General features: G+C 43.8%; 1 protein-coding gene across 1 annotated transcript in view; it reads right to left on the bottom strand.

Moving 5' to 3' along the window:
* The window catches only part of LOC147880245 (uncharacterized), a 39,780-nt gene extending 26,590 nt beyond the window's left edge, over window positions 1–13,190 (bottom strand). Inside the window, exon 1 of the mRNA XM_087370929.1 lies at window positions 12,665–13,190. Coding sequence (XP_087227055.1) covers window positions 12,665–12,941 — 277 coding nt within the window. The 5' untranslated portion in view covers window positions 12,942–13,190. The remainder of the gene's footprint in view (window positions 1–12,664) is intronic.
* Window positions 13,191–18,535: the final 5,345 nt, after the last annotated feature.

The following is an 18,535-nucleotide window of genomic DNA, read 5'->3' as shown; positions in this document are numbered from 1 at the left end:
GAGATATTGGGAGTTGCAGATTCATGCCTGTTGCCTGTTGATGCAAAATCGTCACTAGGAAGTGACTGTGTGGTGAAATACCACTTTCGTCAGTGTTGCAGATCTGCCCCTGTGAGGCTTTTCGCAGAAGTTTTGCTATTTGCCCTTGTGAGGCATTTGCGGTGTTTACAGGTTGCTGTTGCAATTCGTGATTTGTAAAATGTCTGAGAATCTGTCTACCATTGTCAGTGAGAAGCTTGACAAGAACAACTTCCAAGCATGGAAGTTCAGGATGACAAACTTCCTTATGGGAAAGGGAGTTTGGGATTACATCAGTGGTGAAACTACAGAACCAGTTTTGGGTACTGCTCCCACTCCTGCTGAATTGAAGGCCTTTAAGGAATGGCATGAAAAAGCCAGAAAATGCTTGTATTGGCTATCTGTTAGCATTTCAGATTCTATGATTGTGCATATACAGGATCTAGAGACGCCTAAGGAAGCATGGGATACATTGGTGAAGCTGTATAGCACAAATACCAAAGCACGAAAGATGCAGCTAAAGCAGGAGTTGCACAATGTGCAAAGGAAAAATCTGAATATAAATGAGTATTCCTTGAAGGTGAAAGGCCTTGCAGATTCTCTTGCCTCCATTGGAGCACCTGTTGATGATGAGGACTTAGTGTCCGTGACCTTGAATGGTCTTGGGAAAGATTATGCACAATTTCGGACATCCATTGGAGTCCGTGAAACATTTCCTGATTTTCAGGAACTTATTGCTCTCTTGCTGAGTGAAGAGCAAAGGAATGGTGGTTCAGCCACCTCAACTTCTCAAGAGACTGCTTTCTACTCGAATACAGGTAGAGGCAGGGGTAGAGGAAGAGGCCGTTCTCGTGGCCGTGCAGGAAATCAGAACCAACAGCAACAACAGGAAAACCAGTCCTATGGAGGAGGACGTGGTAGTTCTAGAGGCAGGGGGAGCCAAAGAGGCCGTGGTTCATGGCAAAGGAACCAGCAAGTAAATAGCAGCACAGAATGCTATTATTGTGGAAAGCCTGGACACAAGGAGAATACATGCTATAAAAAGCAGAATGACATCAAAAGTGGAAAGTTGCAGCAAAGCAACTATGCATCATCAAGTGGGCATGGTGACGACAGAAATGAGCACCTTTTTGTGATGCAGCATATGGTTAACTCCATGTCAGGAGATGCTGCAGCTTGCAATGATGTTTGGTATGTTGATTCAGGTGCCTCTAACCACATGACCAGTCATGGTGAGTGGTTTCATGATGTCAGAAATTTGGATAAGCCAGGTTATGTTGAAACAGGTGATGATACTGCGCACCCAATTACGCAGGTTGGTAAAGTGCCATTGGCTATGCAAGATGGCAAAACAAAGTACTTGGCAGATGTACTTCATGTTCCAAAAATCACTAAGAACCTGGTTTCAGTTGGCCAGATGGTTGAGCAAGGTCTGCAGGTTAGATTTAATCCTGATGGATGCTTCGTTGAAGACCTGAAAAATAAATGCCACTTGGTTGCGAAAGGCAACAAAAATGGAAAAATGTTCACCTTGGATGTTGATATGCCTGAGGTGAAAGCTGCTATGTTTGCGCATGGGAGAGGTGTCATTGCAGATATTGAGATATGGCACAAGCGCATTGGGCATGTGAATATACAAAGGCTGAAATCTATGCAAACGAAAAACATTGTTGCAGGTTTGCCTAAATTCAGAGTTGAGGGAATGCAAAAGGTATGTGAAGCATGCCAAATGGGTAAGCAGGCCAGACATGCATTTCCCAAAAATGCTAAGGTGAGCAAAAGACCTTTGGAAGTGATCCATTCAGATGTTTGGACAACCAAAGCTGCTTCTATTGGTGGATGCCATTATTATGTGACGTTTATTGATGACTACACTAGGAAGGTGTGGATTTATTTTATGAAGCACAAAAGTGAAGTGTTCAGCCACTTCAAGGCTTTTAAGGCCATGGTTGAAAAAGAGAAAGGTGTGCATATTAAAGTGCTAAGATCTGATGGAGGGGGAGAGTACTTTTCAGAAGAATTTTGTGAATATCTGAAAGAACAGGGAATTCAAAGGAAGTACTCATGCAGGTCTACCCCTCAGCAGAATGGGGTTGCAGAAAGGAAGAACAGGCATATTGCAGAAGTAGGACGGGCGATCCTAAATGAGAAAAACATGCCTGATTATTTTTGGGCTGAAGCAGTAGCAACTGCTGTTTATATTATGAACAGAACCCCCACTGCAGCTGTCCATGGCATGACGCCTGAAGAAATGTATACAGGCCAAAAACCAGATATTTCTCACTTGAAGGTATTTGGTTGCATAGCTTATGTTCATGTTCCTGATGAGAAGAGAACAAAGCTGGATCCAAAGGCAGAAAAATGCATCTTTATTGGATATGCTCAGCATCAGAAAGGGTATCGCTGTTATAACCCTTCCACCCGCAAAATGCAAGTGAGCAGAGATGTTTTTGATGAAATGAGCAGCTGGTATGCACCAACTGTTATGGTAGGAGATGCAGATGCAGGAAATGGGAATGCTGCAATAAATGCAGAGCAGCAATCTCAAGCCTTGAGTGGACCCAGAGAGTCCTCTACTAGTGGATCTAATGCATGGACAGGGAGATTGAGATCTAGTGAATCGTCACATGGCAGCCCTGATAGTGTTGTGCAGGTATCACATAAGGGAAAAGAAAAAGTGGACCATGCTCCAGTGTTTGATGTGTCTGCTGGTAGCTCTCATGTTGATGGAGAGTCAAGCGGCTCTGAAATGAGCCTTGATGAGGAACTTGGGATTCCTTCTGTTGTTACACCTGGTGCAAGGAAAAGCAGGCATGATTTAAAGACTCCTGCAACTGATCCAGTTGTACGGAGGTCCACTCGTATTAAGTATCCAGTTGACAGGCTGAGATATGATGGGTATACAGCACATCACTATGCTTATATGGTCAAGGTTCTAGAAGAGCCAGAGCCCACATGTTTTGAGGATGCAGCAGGGCATAAAAATTGGGAAGCAGCTATGGATGAAGAGATGGCTGCCTTGGATGCAAACCACACTTGGGATTTGATGCCTTTGCCTCATGATAAGAAGGCTATTGGCTGCAAGTGGGTTTACAAAGTAAAGCACAATGCTGATGGGTCTGTTAGCAGGTACAAGGCAAGATTGGTTGCCAAAGGTTTTGCACAGACATATGGAATTGACTATGAGGAAACTTTCAGCCCAGTTGCAAGGATGGCAACCGTGAGAGCAGTAATTGCTATGGCTGCTGCAAAGGGATGGTCTTTGCATCAGATGGATGTGAAAAATGCCTTCTTGCATGGTGACTTGCAAGAAGAGGTTTATATGATGCAGCCAGAAGGTTATGAGGATAATGCACACCCCGATTTTGTATGCAGGTTGCGCAAAGCCTTGTATGGCTTAAAACAAGCGCCGAGGGCATGGTCAGACAAGATAGGGCAATATCTTGTCACTATTGGATTTCAGATTTCCAATTCAGATTTTTCACTTTATGTGAAAAGGACAAACAGAGGGATTGTGCTTATAGTCATCTATGTTGATGACTTGATTATTACAGGTGATAGTGATGCAGACATTAATGAAGTGAAGCTGCTGTTGAAGCAGAAATTTGAGATGAAGGATTTGGGAGAGCTGCGTTACTTCTTGGGCATTGAGGTTATTAGATCCCCGAGTGGGATATGGCTGTTGCAAAGGCAATACGGTTTGGACATGCTGTCCAAATATGGGATGACAGGCTGTAAGCCTATTTCTGTTCCATTGGAGCAGAATGTGAAGCTCAATGCAGAAACAGGTGAGCTTCTTGAAGATATTACTATGTACAGGCGCATAGTAGGTAGCTTGATTTACATGACTATAACCAGACCAGATTTGAGCTATGCTGTGGGGCTGGTGAGTCAGTTTATGCAGGCACCGAGGAAGCCACATTTGGATGCGGCTAGGCGCATACTGCGGTATGTGAAGTCCACATTGCATTATGGACTGTTTTATGAAGCTGGCTGTGCATTACAGGTACATGGATACACAGATGCTGACTGGGCTGGTAGTGTCTCAGACAGGAGATCTACTAGTGGTTTTATGTTTTCCCTTGGGAGTGGTGCCATCAGTTGGAGCAGCAAGAAGCAGCCAACAGTTGCCTTGTCGAGCACAGAGGCTGAGTACAGGGGTGCAGCAATGGCTGCATGTGAGGTAGCTTGGTTACGGAAGCTACTTGCAGATATGGGACAGTCAGTTCATGCAGCAGTTGTCATTCATTGTGACAACATTAGCAGCATCATGCTTGCTAATAACCCAGTTTATCATGCTAGAACGAAGCACATTGAGGTGCATTATCACTTTGTGAGAGAGAAGGTTCTAGCTGGTGAGATTGATCTTGTCTATGTCAGCACTGAGGAGCAGGTGGCTGATATCTTTACGAAGGCATTGGGTACCGAGAAGCTTCGCAGATTTAGGAGCTTGCTTGGTGTACATGAGATGGATTTGAGCTTGAGGGGGAGTGTTGAGATATCAAGCTCTATCCCCGACATATCTCCTGGATGACTATCATTTATGTCACCGTCTATGTTAGTTGTACTCGTGGTGTAGTTAGACTACCACGTATGTTTTGGTTTGGGTTCACATATGAACCACGTATTCTAGGTTTTGACATATAGGGTATTTCCCTCTTCTATTGTATTGTTGTTGTGTGCAAAAGTGAAGAAAGGCTTCACCCTCCAACCTTGTGTCCTCTCTCTTTTGTGTGTTGTGAAGAAAGCTGAACTTGAGTCTCCTATCTCTCTCCCTCTTTCTTTACAGCACTCTCTTTGCTAATCCACTTCTTCTTAAACCCAGTTTTCTTCGAGTACTCATACCGAGTCCCAACCTGCACAGACAGACTTAATCTGTTTCCTTTTGCATCCTCATAGTTCAGGGCTATGGCAATTGCTTCATCTAGCCTGTTCGCATACTTAGCCCGAACTTCCATTTTGATCCAATCATTCAATCCAAAGATAAAATCTTTTACCTGGATTGACTGAGGTAGAGGTTCATAAACTTTCATTACACTTTCTCTGAACTTATCAGCGTATTCTGCCATTGATAAATTTCTCTGACGAAGGTTTCGATACTAATCCCAAGCTCGGGATGCTTCGTCAGCAGGTAAGAAGTGTTTTCTAAATTCCTTTTTAAACCCCTCCCAAGTGGTGGATGCCACTCCATCTTTCTGCTGTTTTATCCACCACCTATCCGCTACCTCATTAAACATATGGGTGGCCTCGCGGATTTTCTTCATATCATTCAAAATTTCACAAATGGCGAAGGCCTCGTCCCATTTGTGTAACCAGGTCTCTATGATATCATAACTACGGTCAAACATCCGACCAGAATACTTTTCTGGCCTATAATTGGCAATATTAGGCACCTTAGCCCTCCTAGGCTCGATCGTATGAACACTGGATTCAAGCTCCATTGAAGCTTTACCCTTCTCTTCACGAGATGGTCTAGTAGACATACTATGAACCATTTTCCTGAGCTCAAATTATCCTACATTTGCTTGTAACTGTTGCGCTAAAATATGTTGCAAGGCATCCTCCAATAAGGCAATTCTACCAGACAGTGTATGGCCTACTGGGCACGACACCTGCGGGGTCGGCCGGACTCCCGACTCTACGGGATCGACCCTAGAAGCTTCTTCTTCAACTTCCACTTAGGTCGATGGGTGTTTCTTTTTCTTTTTCTTTTTTTAAATATAAATAAAACACCACCTAAAACTGTATTTACAAACTGTTTTTCAATCTCATAACCACAAAAGGTGTCTAAATAGGCGTAACCATCAACAGAAAATAGCTGAGAACCAAGATGAATATCTTTTCCCTATACTAGGGAAATATCTGCAATCTCAAATAACTTAAACACCAAGGGCAAATAAACTAGCATATACCCCAACAAAACTTAATAGGCATAGAAAGCTCCCTGGTCATATTTCTGATGCATGAAGAGATCAATTTGTCCCTGTAAGCCACTCCCAATCTGTATTTATAATCGCAACCAAAGAGTCAGTGTCACGTTCTCCATAGTACGATTCATGATTATGATTCCCATGCTCTTCCCCTCTTACATCATGGCTGCTTCGAAAAATGCGGACGGAGGGATATCCTTGAATGTGATGCCTTCACAAGAAGAGGAAATTACTTTCTACACAAATCTGCATGTGCATTACAATCTACTTTCCCCAAAAGGATCCGTCCATCAGTTTCAGGATTGTATCTTTGAGCAATTATTGCTGCAGCTTTTTCCCAGGACGGTTTCAAACGAGTACTCCAATAACACCACGGAGCATAAAAGTTCACAACCAAGATGGGATACTCTTCTGCAAATTTGTCAAACATTTGTGACGTCAAAGCCACAGCACCCTCGCTGAGTTCTTCAAGTGAATCCTCATCCCCATGGCTTATTGGGTTTGGGATTGGACCTTGATGAAACTCGGGGCCCACAAGGTTCAGCTTGGGTCAATAGAAAACTTCCGCACAGTTTTGGTGATATTAAATCTACTTGTGCCTAAGACATCGCTCACATCGACAGATGCAAATTCGCAAGAAAGAGCTGGAAAACTCATGTTAAAATCAATTCATAGAAACTCCCCATCTTTGCTTCCATCTAGTATAACACTCGTGGTAGAAGCGACGCTAAGGTAATTCTTCAGCTCTGCAAATACGTAGACTGGGCGCAGGAAATCCCCCGTCCACTCAATAGGACGTGCACTCCATCTGATACCAAAATATAACAACAGCTAGCCCCTCGCGATACCAAGGAGCCCTGAAGGTAACCACCCGTAAACCAACGCGTGTGCCACCCTTAGTCTTTTTCTCTAATCCCGTAAGACAAGATCCCCGCTCCTCTATTGGCTTCACGGTCGTAGCTCGCTAAGGCTAAACGAAGAATCCAATCAACAGCCCGACGCTCCGCCAATTGTTCTCACACCTTCACAGATCGCCAAGCTCTGATACCAAAATATCACATCCAAAAGCTACAAGCTCAACCAAGACCTCTCAACTTTAACGAATACAAATTAACAGGTGATGGCACGATGAATAACCACCCAGCCATTCTTTGGTTCAGCAAGCTCGTCACAGATCTACCACGTGAGAAGTACCTGCATGCTGAATACCAAAGCCCATAATTCCCTAGATGGATCTAGTGTGCCACATGTCCTCAATTTAGGGTGCCTCCTAAATGCACAATTTACCCCTCTCTTGGGATAACATCAAAATAATTTGCCCCTTGGCACATTTAATGCATTTAGACCCCTTAGCCTTAGATCCACCTAGTCTTGTGCCATGTCACTCTCACCAAGGACCTTGACCTTAATTCCTTTTTGATCATTTATGTGAAGCCCAAACAAATATAATACAAACATTGATCCTTTAAAGGAAAATGTCGACTGACCCTTCCGAGGTCACGTTGCCTCAACTTGAGCGTAACATCTTGGCTCAGGGGTGGTGTTCCACCTCAACCCTCAGAGAAAACCCCCTAGCAAGATGTACTACATCAAGTTCATGACGTTGGTACTTAGGCCCTGGTATGCCCTTGTAGGCTAGTTAGGACACAGTCAACACCTTGGTTGACTTCTCTGGTCAACACTTTGGTTGACCTGGAGACCTATATAGACCATTCTTGTACATTACTTCACTATCCGTTTACACATACTCTCAGTTTCCTTTAGCTGTTGTTTGCTCCCTTGCATTCCATTCCCTTTTCATTGCTTCCAGCACCCAACGGTGGTATCAATCTTCAAAGCAAGTCCTTTTGCTCCTACTTGCCTTTTCCCATGCTCACCTTCAGTTCAGGTCAACTTCCAGCCAACAGTGCAGCTCAGTTTTGCATTTCAGCAGCCTGTTTTGGCTGCGTCTTTTAACCTGCCTTGCATTCCAACCTACTCCGGACCTTCAGCCAGCTTCTATGCTGACTTTCCTTGGTGCTGGAACAACTTTGCAGCAGCTTTGACTGCAGGAAATTGTCTCTGTTGCCAAAACAGTCCGGGAGCTTTTTTTTACGTTTCCACATCCGATTTCACATTTTTCTGCAGTTTTTGTCCTGTTTCTGCATAAACGACACCATTCCGTATCTGATCCGTACAATTGTACATAATCGGCGACTATGACTATGCACAGTCCGTACAGCCACTGGATATCTGTCCGTACAGTTTTTGGTGAACTTGGACCTCCATACAGCTCCAAACAGCTTGTTTTTCTTGCAGTTCAGCCACCATTTGCTGTTGCAGAAGTGCTTTTGCAGATTCCAGGGTGTACTTTGAGGTTTTTGAGCTTTTGCATTGACACTGAGATGATTTTGCTCTAGAAATCGGGGCTTTTCAACAGATTGTGGGCAGATTGCACGTATTTTGCAGGATCCTCCATATTTGAGACACACTGTAACACATTTTCCCTGTTTGCAGTGATATCTTGCCTCACTGATCTGAAATTTGGGGTTTTTTAGTGACAATGGCCAGAAAATGCAGGACATTGGGTCACATTTGCGAAATTTGGGGCATTTTCACATTTGTCCTCCTTTTTGGCAATTTTACCCTTTCTAAATTTGGGGCTTTTGCTAAATTTGCTGGAATTTGCAATGACCTTCGGTCGGTACAGCTCTATTTGAGATTTTCTTGCATTGGCCCTTTGATTTGGGTATGCTGCCTTACAGATTTTGGGGCTTTTACCCCCAGTGCACTCCACTTGGCACTGGTGCCTCGAAAGTTGCATTGCAGGGACTTTTCGCCACCATTTTTGGGCAAATTGTACTCAAATTCACATGGGACAGATTTGCAGATATTTGCCCTTTGATTTGAGCTGGTCAAGTTGGCAGGACCTTATTTTGCAGGACAGATTTTGCAAGACACCTTGTGCATTTGCTCATTGTTTGAGCAGCCACTTTTGGCAGTCACATTTGTAGGATCGCAGGGGAGTTTATAAATTTGCCATCTCTTTGGGATATTTGCCCTCTTAAGAATATGGGGCTTTTGCCATTATTGTCTTTCTCCGCTCTCGGATTGCCTAGTCAGACATTGTCCTCTCCATTTGACACATTCAGCTTGCAAGAATTTGGGGCTTTTGCTCCCATCATCTTGCATTGGTTTTCATGAATTGGGGACGTCATTTTCACGGCCATTGGAGCTGACTTGTGCATAAATTGGGGCATATTTGTTCGGGACTCTTGCAGGACAGCCCTTTGTAGAAGGGTATTTTCCTTGGATAGACATTTGCACTTGCAGTCTCTCTTTGCAAGACATTTCTTGGGGCCAGCCCTTTGCATTTCTTGCTCAATGTTTGAGCATCCCTTGTAGCATTTACATTTGCAAAACATTGCTGGTATTTTTTGAGTTGACATTTGCATACTTGCAGTCCACTCTTGAGCAGCCAGCTCATTGCATTGTAGCCTTGAGGCTTTGAAATTTGCAGGGCAGCTTTATGCTTCTGGTGCTTTGACATTTGCAACCATTGCAGTCATTATTGCACCATCAATTACTTGCAAGATCACATTCAGTGGAAAGACATTTGCCCTTCCCGCAGTCCATCTTTGCTGACCATACTTGGGATATTGTGTGCATCTTTGCTCATTGTTTGGGCAGGTATATCTCGCTTTGACAATTGCCGAGCTTTTCTCGTCATTTTTGGATTGACACTTTGCTGCAAATTTTCCTTTTCTTTTTGGGAATCTTCTTTTGCAATGGCCCACCATCTGTCTTTTGGCATGCTTGCCCATGAAGACAGGCTTGATGGTACCAACTATCCCATGTGGTCGTACCTGGTGCGCCACGCATTGCTATCTCAGAATTTTTGGGTATTGTAAACAGATTAGAGACTAGACCAGTCTCTCCACCACAGGCACCTGCTGCTACTGCAGCCACGACTGCCACTTCTAGTTCATGTACCACTACTCCACAGTGTCTGCCACAGACCCTCCAACACCTGAACAGATTCGTTGGGATCAGAGAGATGCACAGGCACATGCAGTGATTGCTATGAGCCCCTGGAGTTGTCCTCTGCTGCACACGTTGTAGGCTGGTTGCAGTCGACCCTTGAGGCAGGGACCAGCCCCTTGTAGAGCTGGTTGCAGTCGGCCTTTGAGGCAGGGACCAGCCCCTTGTAGAGCCCTAATAGAGGGTTGAGGGGGGGGGACGGCCAGGAGGCCTGCTGGGTTGGCCCACTAGCAGGCTGGTTGGCTCCCTCTCTTGCTGACCAACCAGGGAGGGGCTGGGGCTATATATAGGCCCCCCTCCTTGGTGTTCCATCATCTCATTGTGGAGGCTGTTGAGCAGTTGTGCCCAGCTCTTGCGCAGCCTGTTGCGCAGAGGTTTTTCCCAGGTGTAGAGGTGCTTTTGCCAAAGATCACTCGCAGTTCTCTTGTTTCTTTCTCTCCCTTTGAGTGTGGTGTGTGTGAGGTGTACTCTCTCTCTCTCCATTTCTGTTCATTTCCGCTACACTTCCCACAGTCTCGGGAGCAATTTCTTAGAGCAGCAAGCAGCCACCAACTGTTGCCTTGTCTTCTACTAAGGCTGAGTATCGGGCTGCTTGTGGTGCTGCATCTGAGATGGTATTGGCTACAGAGGTTACTTGGCGAGATCAGGTTTGAGCAGAGGGAACCTACAGTCATCCAACGCGACAACCAAAGTTCTATAGCTATTGCTATTCTATGCCCGGACTCTCTTCATGAAGCCTCTTCCACAGCAGATGCTCGGTCAACATTCCAGCTCACTAGGATTTGTTCCAGATCCAGGAGCTGAGAGGGGTATTCATCTCATCTGTACCATAAGGAGTGAAAGCTGTTATGTGGGTGTGCCTGCCCGAGGCTAGTAGTAGTTTTCTCCTCTTCTCTCCCTGGTCTTCTGCTAGCACGTGGCAGTTTTCCACTGTACACGGGCTGTGTATAAGGCCTGGAGTTAGTGGCTGAATATGATCCGGTTAGTGGCTGTGTCTGGCCAGCCTTTGGAGAACTGGCTTGGGCCTGTCAGGCCAGCCAACCACCCGACCAACTGGATCAGGTCAGCCAACCAGCAGGTCGGGTCAGCCGACCAGCCAACCATGTCGGGCCATTCAGTCTGTCCAGTCAGTCAGCCAACCAGAGGCCCCCCCCCCACTGCCTATAAAGAGGGCGCAGTTTGCCCTTTGTTGTACTCTACATTCATGCAGGTTTCTCCCATTAATACAGCAGATATTCCAGCACATATCTATTGCATTTCTCTTATGCATTTCTGCTCTCTGTCCTTTCACATATTTCCGCTGCATCTCTGGCAAGTCTTACCTGTAAGAGCATAGGTCCATACATGTCCCTAAGCTTGTGAACTAACCATTGATGGTCTTCACAGTAGCTTGAGGATGGAGGATAGTGTTTGTATTCCCAAGATAGCTGAGGCTATCCTAATAGGGGTGTTTCAAATTACCCACCTTCATTACACAAAGACCTTGCAAAAAGTGATATTTGCAACCTCTGAAGCTTGAAAGTTGAGGTTTTAAATGGACAGCACATGATAAGCCAACTACGTTGCCAAGATGCATGGACTTGACTCTCACATGCTTACTCATTGGCAGATCTCTTTGCCTTGGATATGGGTCCAATTCAGTCCAGGGATGCAATTTGATGATTTTTAGGGGAGTTTTTTGTGGATTTCAACTCCATGAATGTTTGCTTCACACTCTAAGGCAAGAGTCAAGACAGTGGTGTTGCAAGGTCTCAAATGCAGCTAACTACAGCAAGGCAATTGGTCAAAGAATTGTGACTTTTATGCATTGTAGCTGCCCAAGCCACACAGGGACTCTTCCACTCTAGAGGATGTTGATATACATCTGTTACTCAGATTTTGCTGATACCTTTGCTGATATGGCTCGTCAATTACCTCATAAGATGTGGACCATGCCATAAACCTAAAGCCTGGTAGCAAGCCAATCAACAAAGAGCCTTGTCATCTCTCTAAGGCGAAGCAACATACCGTAGTGCATGAAGTTAAAGAATTGCTTGAGGAGAATTTTCATCTCTCAGCACACATATACCACATCTGCATTGACTCCAAAGATCTCAACAATGCCACCATCAAAACAAATTTCGAGTCCCTAGGCTTGATGACTTATTGAGTAAACTCAAAGGTGCTCGTAGCCACTTAAACTCATTTTGCATTGGAAAAAAGGCCCTCTCATTTCATTTGGTGCACTAGGTTCTTGCTGTCAGAGTTTTACTTGCACCATACGAAGAGTATTTATGCTTATGAAAGATAGCTAATCAGTGAAAATTTGGGTGAATCTCATAAAATTAGAATATAAATACCACGAGATTAGTTAAGGCACCAAAGCATATGCATTATCTTAGGAGTTACACCAAATCCTATGGATCAAACAAGCATGTGTATACTGAGCCCAACAAAACATACAATACCAAATGTAAGAAAAGACCCTCCACTCAACCGACAGACCACATAAGGTACCTACGCTCTTTAAGGGCAGGCATCCGGGAAAAAAAAAAACGCATAAGCTGTCTTCTGTGCGGTGTCAATTTCTCTGTCCGAAAATGTGCATGGACCTGTCTCATCACGGGAGATATGAATTGCTACTGAAAACACATCGATTTAACGGTCTGTAAGTCACTTCAGGCAACTCTAGAACACACATCTATAGGCGGACCTACCTGTGACATTTCGGCCAGGATGACGAACCACACAGTCAGGGCTAGCTGCCATGCACTTGGTTTTGCCGCAACCTGCACAGACAGGTGTCTTGGGGACGCTCCCGCAGAAATAGCAGAATGCTCGGTTCTTCTGACCCCTATGGCAGAAATCGCAGGTCATGGTAAGATTGCAAGGGTGTTTTCCGAGGTCCACCGTATATTGCTGCTGCGAGATGGCTTTTTGCCGAGCGCGCTGCTGCTCGGCTTTCTTCCGCGCTCCGGTTTTCCTTTTAGGCATCGCAGCAATCCGAGATCGACCAGATGTGACTAGCCCAGTGAGAAAATTCTGATCGCCAGGCAGTCGAAAGGCGATCTAATCAGATTCCAGCGCCTTGTTACGGTAGGCAGCCTTAAGGGATGTTTGGGTTTCTTGAGGCCTCGTTGAGCCATGTGTCGTGAATATAGCCCTTTGATCTAGATCCACATAATCTACAAAATCAATGAAAAACTCTACGTTTGAATTCAATGAAAAACTCTATGTTTGAAAGCTCGCGCGCTTTCTTGCTTGTCCAATGCTTTTCGTTTCTCCTTGATCGTTCTTGGCTATGGAGGAGAAGTGGAAAGATGATTAGTCTGAACTCTAGGATCTCCTCCAACACGGAAATCATCCTTCATTGCTACCTCCAAGGCTAGCCCTTTCAGCTCCATGATCATCCATGCTTGTGAGCTTACTCGTTGGTTTTCTTGTCGGAGGACAAGCTCAGAGACCCTCATGATTTCTCTACTAGAAGCAACGGATTGCAGAGGGCGACAACATCGACTAGTGCGTTTGTGTGAGATTCATAAGCTGTCCATTGCTTCTTCCCTCATTCATTTCTTCGCAGGATATACAAAGTGCAAAGTTTGAAGGATTTGTTGTTGCAAAGCTTTTGCAAGAGCTCAATTTTGGTTGGTTTGATCGATTTTTCTTGCTTGGTCGATTTTTCATTCATTGTTCCAGCAGCACGGTAAGGACAATGGAAAAGCTCACGATTTAGTTGTCTCGATGTGTCATGTGGGTTTCCTTGCTGTCGACTCTCGAGGCAGCTGTGGCCTTTCCTTGATCTTTGTTATAGTTTGCAGTCAGGCTATTTAATCGAATAGACGAGAGGGTGGATGTGGGATGTGGGATGGGCAACGTGGGTTGGGGAGATCTGATGCAAATATGACAAAGTTCTTGACGAAAATAGTGCGAGCAAGACAGAGATTCTCAGTGGGAGCTTTGGAGCGAAGATTTTGAGGGGAGTGAAGCAAGAAAGGACTGAATGCATGAGCTGAAAAGTGTAGAGGTTGGGATTGGGCTATGGTGTCTAAACTGGGTAGAAGGGACATTTTGGAGGGTGGTTACCAACAGAAAAACAAAGTGAAAAGGATGCTTCCCAAGAGAAACAAAGTAGGAAGATTAGTTGATATATCTTTTTTTTTTAATTTACTGAGATTAGTTGATATATCATTAGTACGAAGTATGTTTGGAAAGATGATAATCATTGTTTGGAGCCATGAAGAAAAATCAAATGAGACACTAAACAATCAAAACCCAAGAAGAACGACTGTGTAGTTAAGGATTTGAACGAAACCGTGTATTCCAATTGGGATTCGTTATACTGAATGTCTTAATGGCATGTTAAAAATGCTTAAAATTTTACACCCCTTGAAATAGGTACAGGTTGAAATATAGAGAATAATGGTTTAGCTTAAAGGTGGGAAGTGGGAAGGCAACGGGAATGCTAAGATTCTTGTTCAGTATTTTTGAGGGTCAACTCCTTTGAAAGCTTGAAGACATTCATCCTAAGCTCAGAGAATGAGAAGGCCTTCCATTTTGTGTGAAAAGTTTTTGTCAAAGTTACCGTTAAGCTCCCAATTCAAGTATTCTAGATTGTCTATCTTGGTTGTGATGACCAACAATGGCAAATCGTAAGTACCTACTAAGTTGACTGAGATCTACGTAAATAGTAGTTGTGTGTGTTAGATCATGCAGAAGCTTCATAATCATGATTTTTGGCCCCTACACACATATCGAGATGGTTGTGACAGCCAGTAAGATTTTCCTGTAGGCTCTCCCGCCCTCTCTCTCCAACATCGCTCACATCAAGAAACCGCTTCGGAGGTAGAGACAAGATTTCCATGGCATATGAGGGAAGAAATCATGACAAGAATTCGGTCTATCATCCTTTCTTCATCGTTAATTTATAATCAACATATTATAAATTACTCTCTTCATTCATTTTCCTTAGGCGGCCTACCGCAACCTAGTTTTGGAGCTTGACTATGCTTGTAGCTTCTACCATTGTTAAAGGGAAATAAGGGAAGATGAGGCTCTCGGACAAACGTGTACAAGGGACCTGCACTTTACTACATTATTGCAAGTGCAGTTCCTCAGGATTTACAAAATGAAGGAAATTGGAATAGGCCGGGCCCACACCAAAGCGTGGCCCCACATATGAGAGCATTAAGCGTCTAGCGCATCCCGACACATGAGCGCTTCTTTGCGCTCATCAAAGCACTGAGCATCTAGCATTAGTCTGCCCACCCACCAGTGCAAAAGCTCTGATGCCTCATGAAGGCTAGCTTTTAAAGTATTTTGGGCCAGTGAACGTGTTTGGGCATTGCAAAGCTAGGCTAGAATCCTGGAATTTCAAGATGTTGGGCTAGAGCTCCAATGCTAGCGAAGCATGCTCACCCAACCCTAGCCCAGCACGGGGCTGTGAGACGTAGCTAAACTAGTTTTGCAACAAGCAGTCTTTCCATCGTGGAGCAAGCAACTACTAACTCAAAATTGAAGCTGAATCCTACTATTTTATCAATTGTTTAAGGAAAAAGGAGAATGAGTAAAATAGTAGACATGCGATGCGACACAGGGTCCGTTAGGACCCGATCCTCCCTACAAATGTCAGGGGTGGTGATTTATTATTGATTTTGCAATGTCCATATTTTGGAAGCTGAAGTCTAACAAATACATGAATAAGGCGATACAATAATTGATCCTCATTGCAATATTGTCACATGGACTACAACCATATGAATAAAGGTGCAGTCATCCTTCAATCATGCATCCATCTTGGATTTCATTGCTCCCTCGCATCGATAACATGCATTAAACGAGAGGAATGTTGTAAGAATTCTGATTGAAAACAATAAATTTTTAATGGATGAGTAATTGAAAATATTTATAGTATAATATATAATATATAATTATTATAACCACACATAGTGTGGGCGGGGAGGCGGTGCGCTTCCTTCCCCAAAGAGTTACAATCCGAGGGAATGGGCCCTTCCCTTGGTGCTGAGATAACACCAAGAATATAAACGCTAAGAATATTAGCACCGAGGATAAGTCTCACGAATGGATAAGAATTACTTGAATGTCAATATACGTAATCGTAGTCAATTACCGAGAGACAATATCCTAAAAACTTACCAATGTGACCCTGAGAGGATCTGCGTGTGTCATTAGACTCTGGACACAACACAAAAAGACAACTATCATTAGAGGAAGTCCGAAGTAGAGCACGTAACATTCTCTCTCCACTTAGCTAGCGTTACGTGCCTCTCCACCCTCGGGAAAATGGGAGTTTGATCATTGTAGTAAATCGAGCTTTTAGGCTTGTGAGAGTAGAGCATAAGGTTATCACGATTAGAGACAGACTGGCCTTTGACTCTTCCGCTGGGCAATTTGCTATAGTTGCATAGAAGGAATTCAACAAGCTGGTCTTGCCTTGCTGTGAGCTTTCAATGATGGTGGCCACAAGTCCTCCAAGGTTTCTACTCTAGAAAAAGTTTTTGAATGTTGGATTTGAAGAGTCTTAGCTTCACCATCTATTGAAACGGCTTCTATCTTAAAGCAAAAAATCTTTTTTTGAGCTGCAAGAGTCAATTACATCATTGAAACATTCAGGATCAGACCTTTCATCAATTTAACTCATGTCCCCATAGCGCCTCAAAGTGTCGATCGGGTCTTGGTCATGATTTGTAGTAACAAAGATGAAGCCAATCTCCTTGCTCTCTTTCAAGAGGGTCTGGAAGGGCTTGAAGATCGCAGAGATGACATGCTTGAGGGTACTCAAAAAATTGCCAGAAGGCTGTCCAACAGTGGACCTTGAGCTTGAATTTTTAGCCTGGCTTTTGTGGGAGCTGATGATCAAGTATATACCAAGGATGGGTTTTGCACATTGGAGACATAGGGGCCTGAGGCATACTCCTTCGATGAGGAAAGGTTCGGGGATTTACAAAGAGCAATCAAGGAGCGAGTGGCAAATTAAAACTTGGCAATCCTCAGGGTTCACGAGGAGCGATATTATCTCATCTCAGCGAATGATGGAGAACAAGTACAAGAAGCAATGTGACGAGCTCCTTTGTGTTACCAGATTCCCAGTCCAAGTCCTTTAGAAACCGTTCATCACGTAATCTTTTGGCTTCTTTCATTAACCTTGATGAATAGAGCCCCTTCCATGATATTTTCTTGGTCTGCCACAGATCAACCATATTAATCACAGACATGGCACGCTCTAAGGCATCTGTTACACATGCAAGGGGATCCAATAACTTGTCAAATATGGAGTTCTTGAAGATATGGAGCACGTCCTCAGTGAAGTTGCGTTTCCCAGTGTGAACAATGATGCAAGCTCTTCTACAAGCGAGTTATTCTCATCGACAATACCAACTCCTGGTAGGTCGAGGCTTCAGAAGCAATGCTTAAGCATTTGAGTAGCTATGAGGGGCACTTGAGGATGACACGTTCGTAATGGAACCAGTGATCTTCGACAAGATTAATCTTGGAATCGTTGCAGAGCCTCATGAGCTTCTAGACAAGGATTTAGACCACCATCGTTGGCAAAGTCGGGCATTCCAAGCCCCATCGATTTCTAACACCTCTGTTGTAGAAGGTTTGGGAACATAGCGCCCTTCCTGCATGTCAAATTTATATGATGAGCCACAAACTCGAGGAAAGAGTTCTCTGTCGAAAACTCAAATCAGTGATCGAGCTCTCTAAAGTTTTGGCCATTGGAAAGCATCTAGCAGGAGAGTCCCAGATAGATTATTCTCAATGTATTGGAGCTTTGTGAGCCAAGCCTTGTAAAAAGCAAGGACAATAGACTTCACGAGCACCGGAGATAAAAGATTGGTTGTGAACAAGCAAACGTATGGCTAGCAGAGCCAACGACCTTGATTCCATTTTCATCAATCGATACAAATCATCCAAGAGATAAATTTGTAGACGCTTTCTAATACAAGAGTGATTGCTAGATTTTAGGAAGAAGCTAGCTTTTTCTAGCAAACGCTCTAGCCTTATGATCAATCCAAGATCAAGAGTTGATAATGGTACAATTGGCTCAAGGATAGTTGCTAATATCATTAAAATGAAGGAACTCTCCATATTCACAAGAATCCAACTACCTTTGATTGAGATCCTCATGTTCCAAAATCAAATTGGAACCATCTTCCTCGCATATTGGTTTTCATTCTAATCTCTTTTCCTTGCCCAACCCACTTTCAACTTGAATAATACTAGGCCCTTGTTTTCCATCTACTATAAACCTTTGAGAATATACCTTCAAATTATTACCTTCCACTTCAAGTTTTAAGTTCTTTTAGATCAAATTTCAAGATTCAAAGGTAGCTATGGAATGTGATGGAACACTGGTCTTAATCATGTCATTTTCATGTTTCTTACTCTATGGCATTTCCTCATCTCTGTGCAGTTAGACCCTACAAGATTTCAAGAATCACCCACTAAGCACTCCCTTGGGACAAATTTCGAATAGATTCCTTGACTTCATACATCACTTTTGGCAAGGAATTAATATTCATGGGTCTATCATTTTCCTCTTCCAAATGGCATTGGATTACATGGTT

This window comes from Dipteris shenzhenensis, chromosome 32 (assembly GCF_047967505.1).
Source record: "Dipteris shenzhenensis isolate YYH24624 ecotype China chromosome 32, Dip_SZ_1.0, whole genome shotgun sequence".
Taxonomy (NCBI): domain Eukaryota; kingdom Viridiplantae; phylum Streptophyta; class Polypodiopsida; order Gleicheniales; family Dipteridaceae; genus Dipteris; species Dipteris shenzhenensis.
This window is presented reverse-complemented; position numbering and strand designations above follow the sequence as displayed.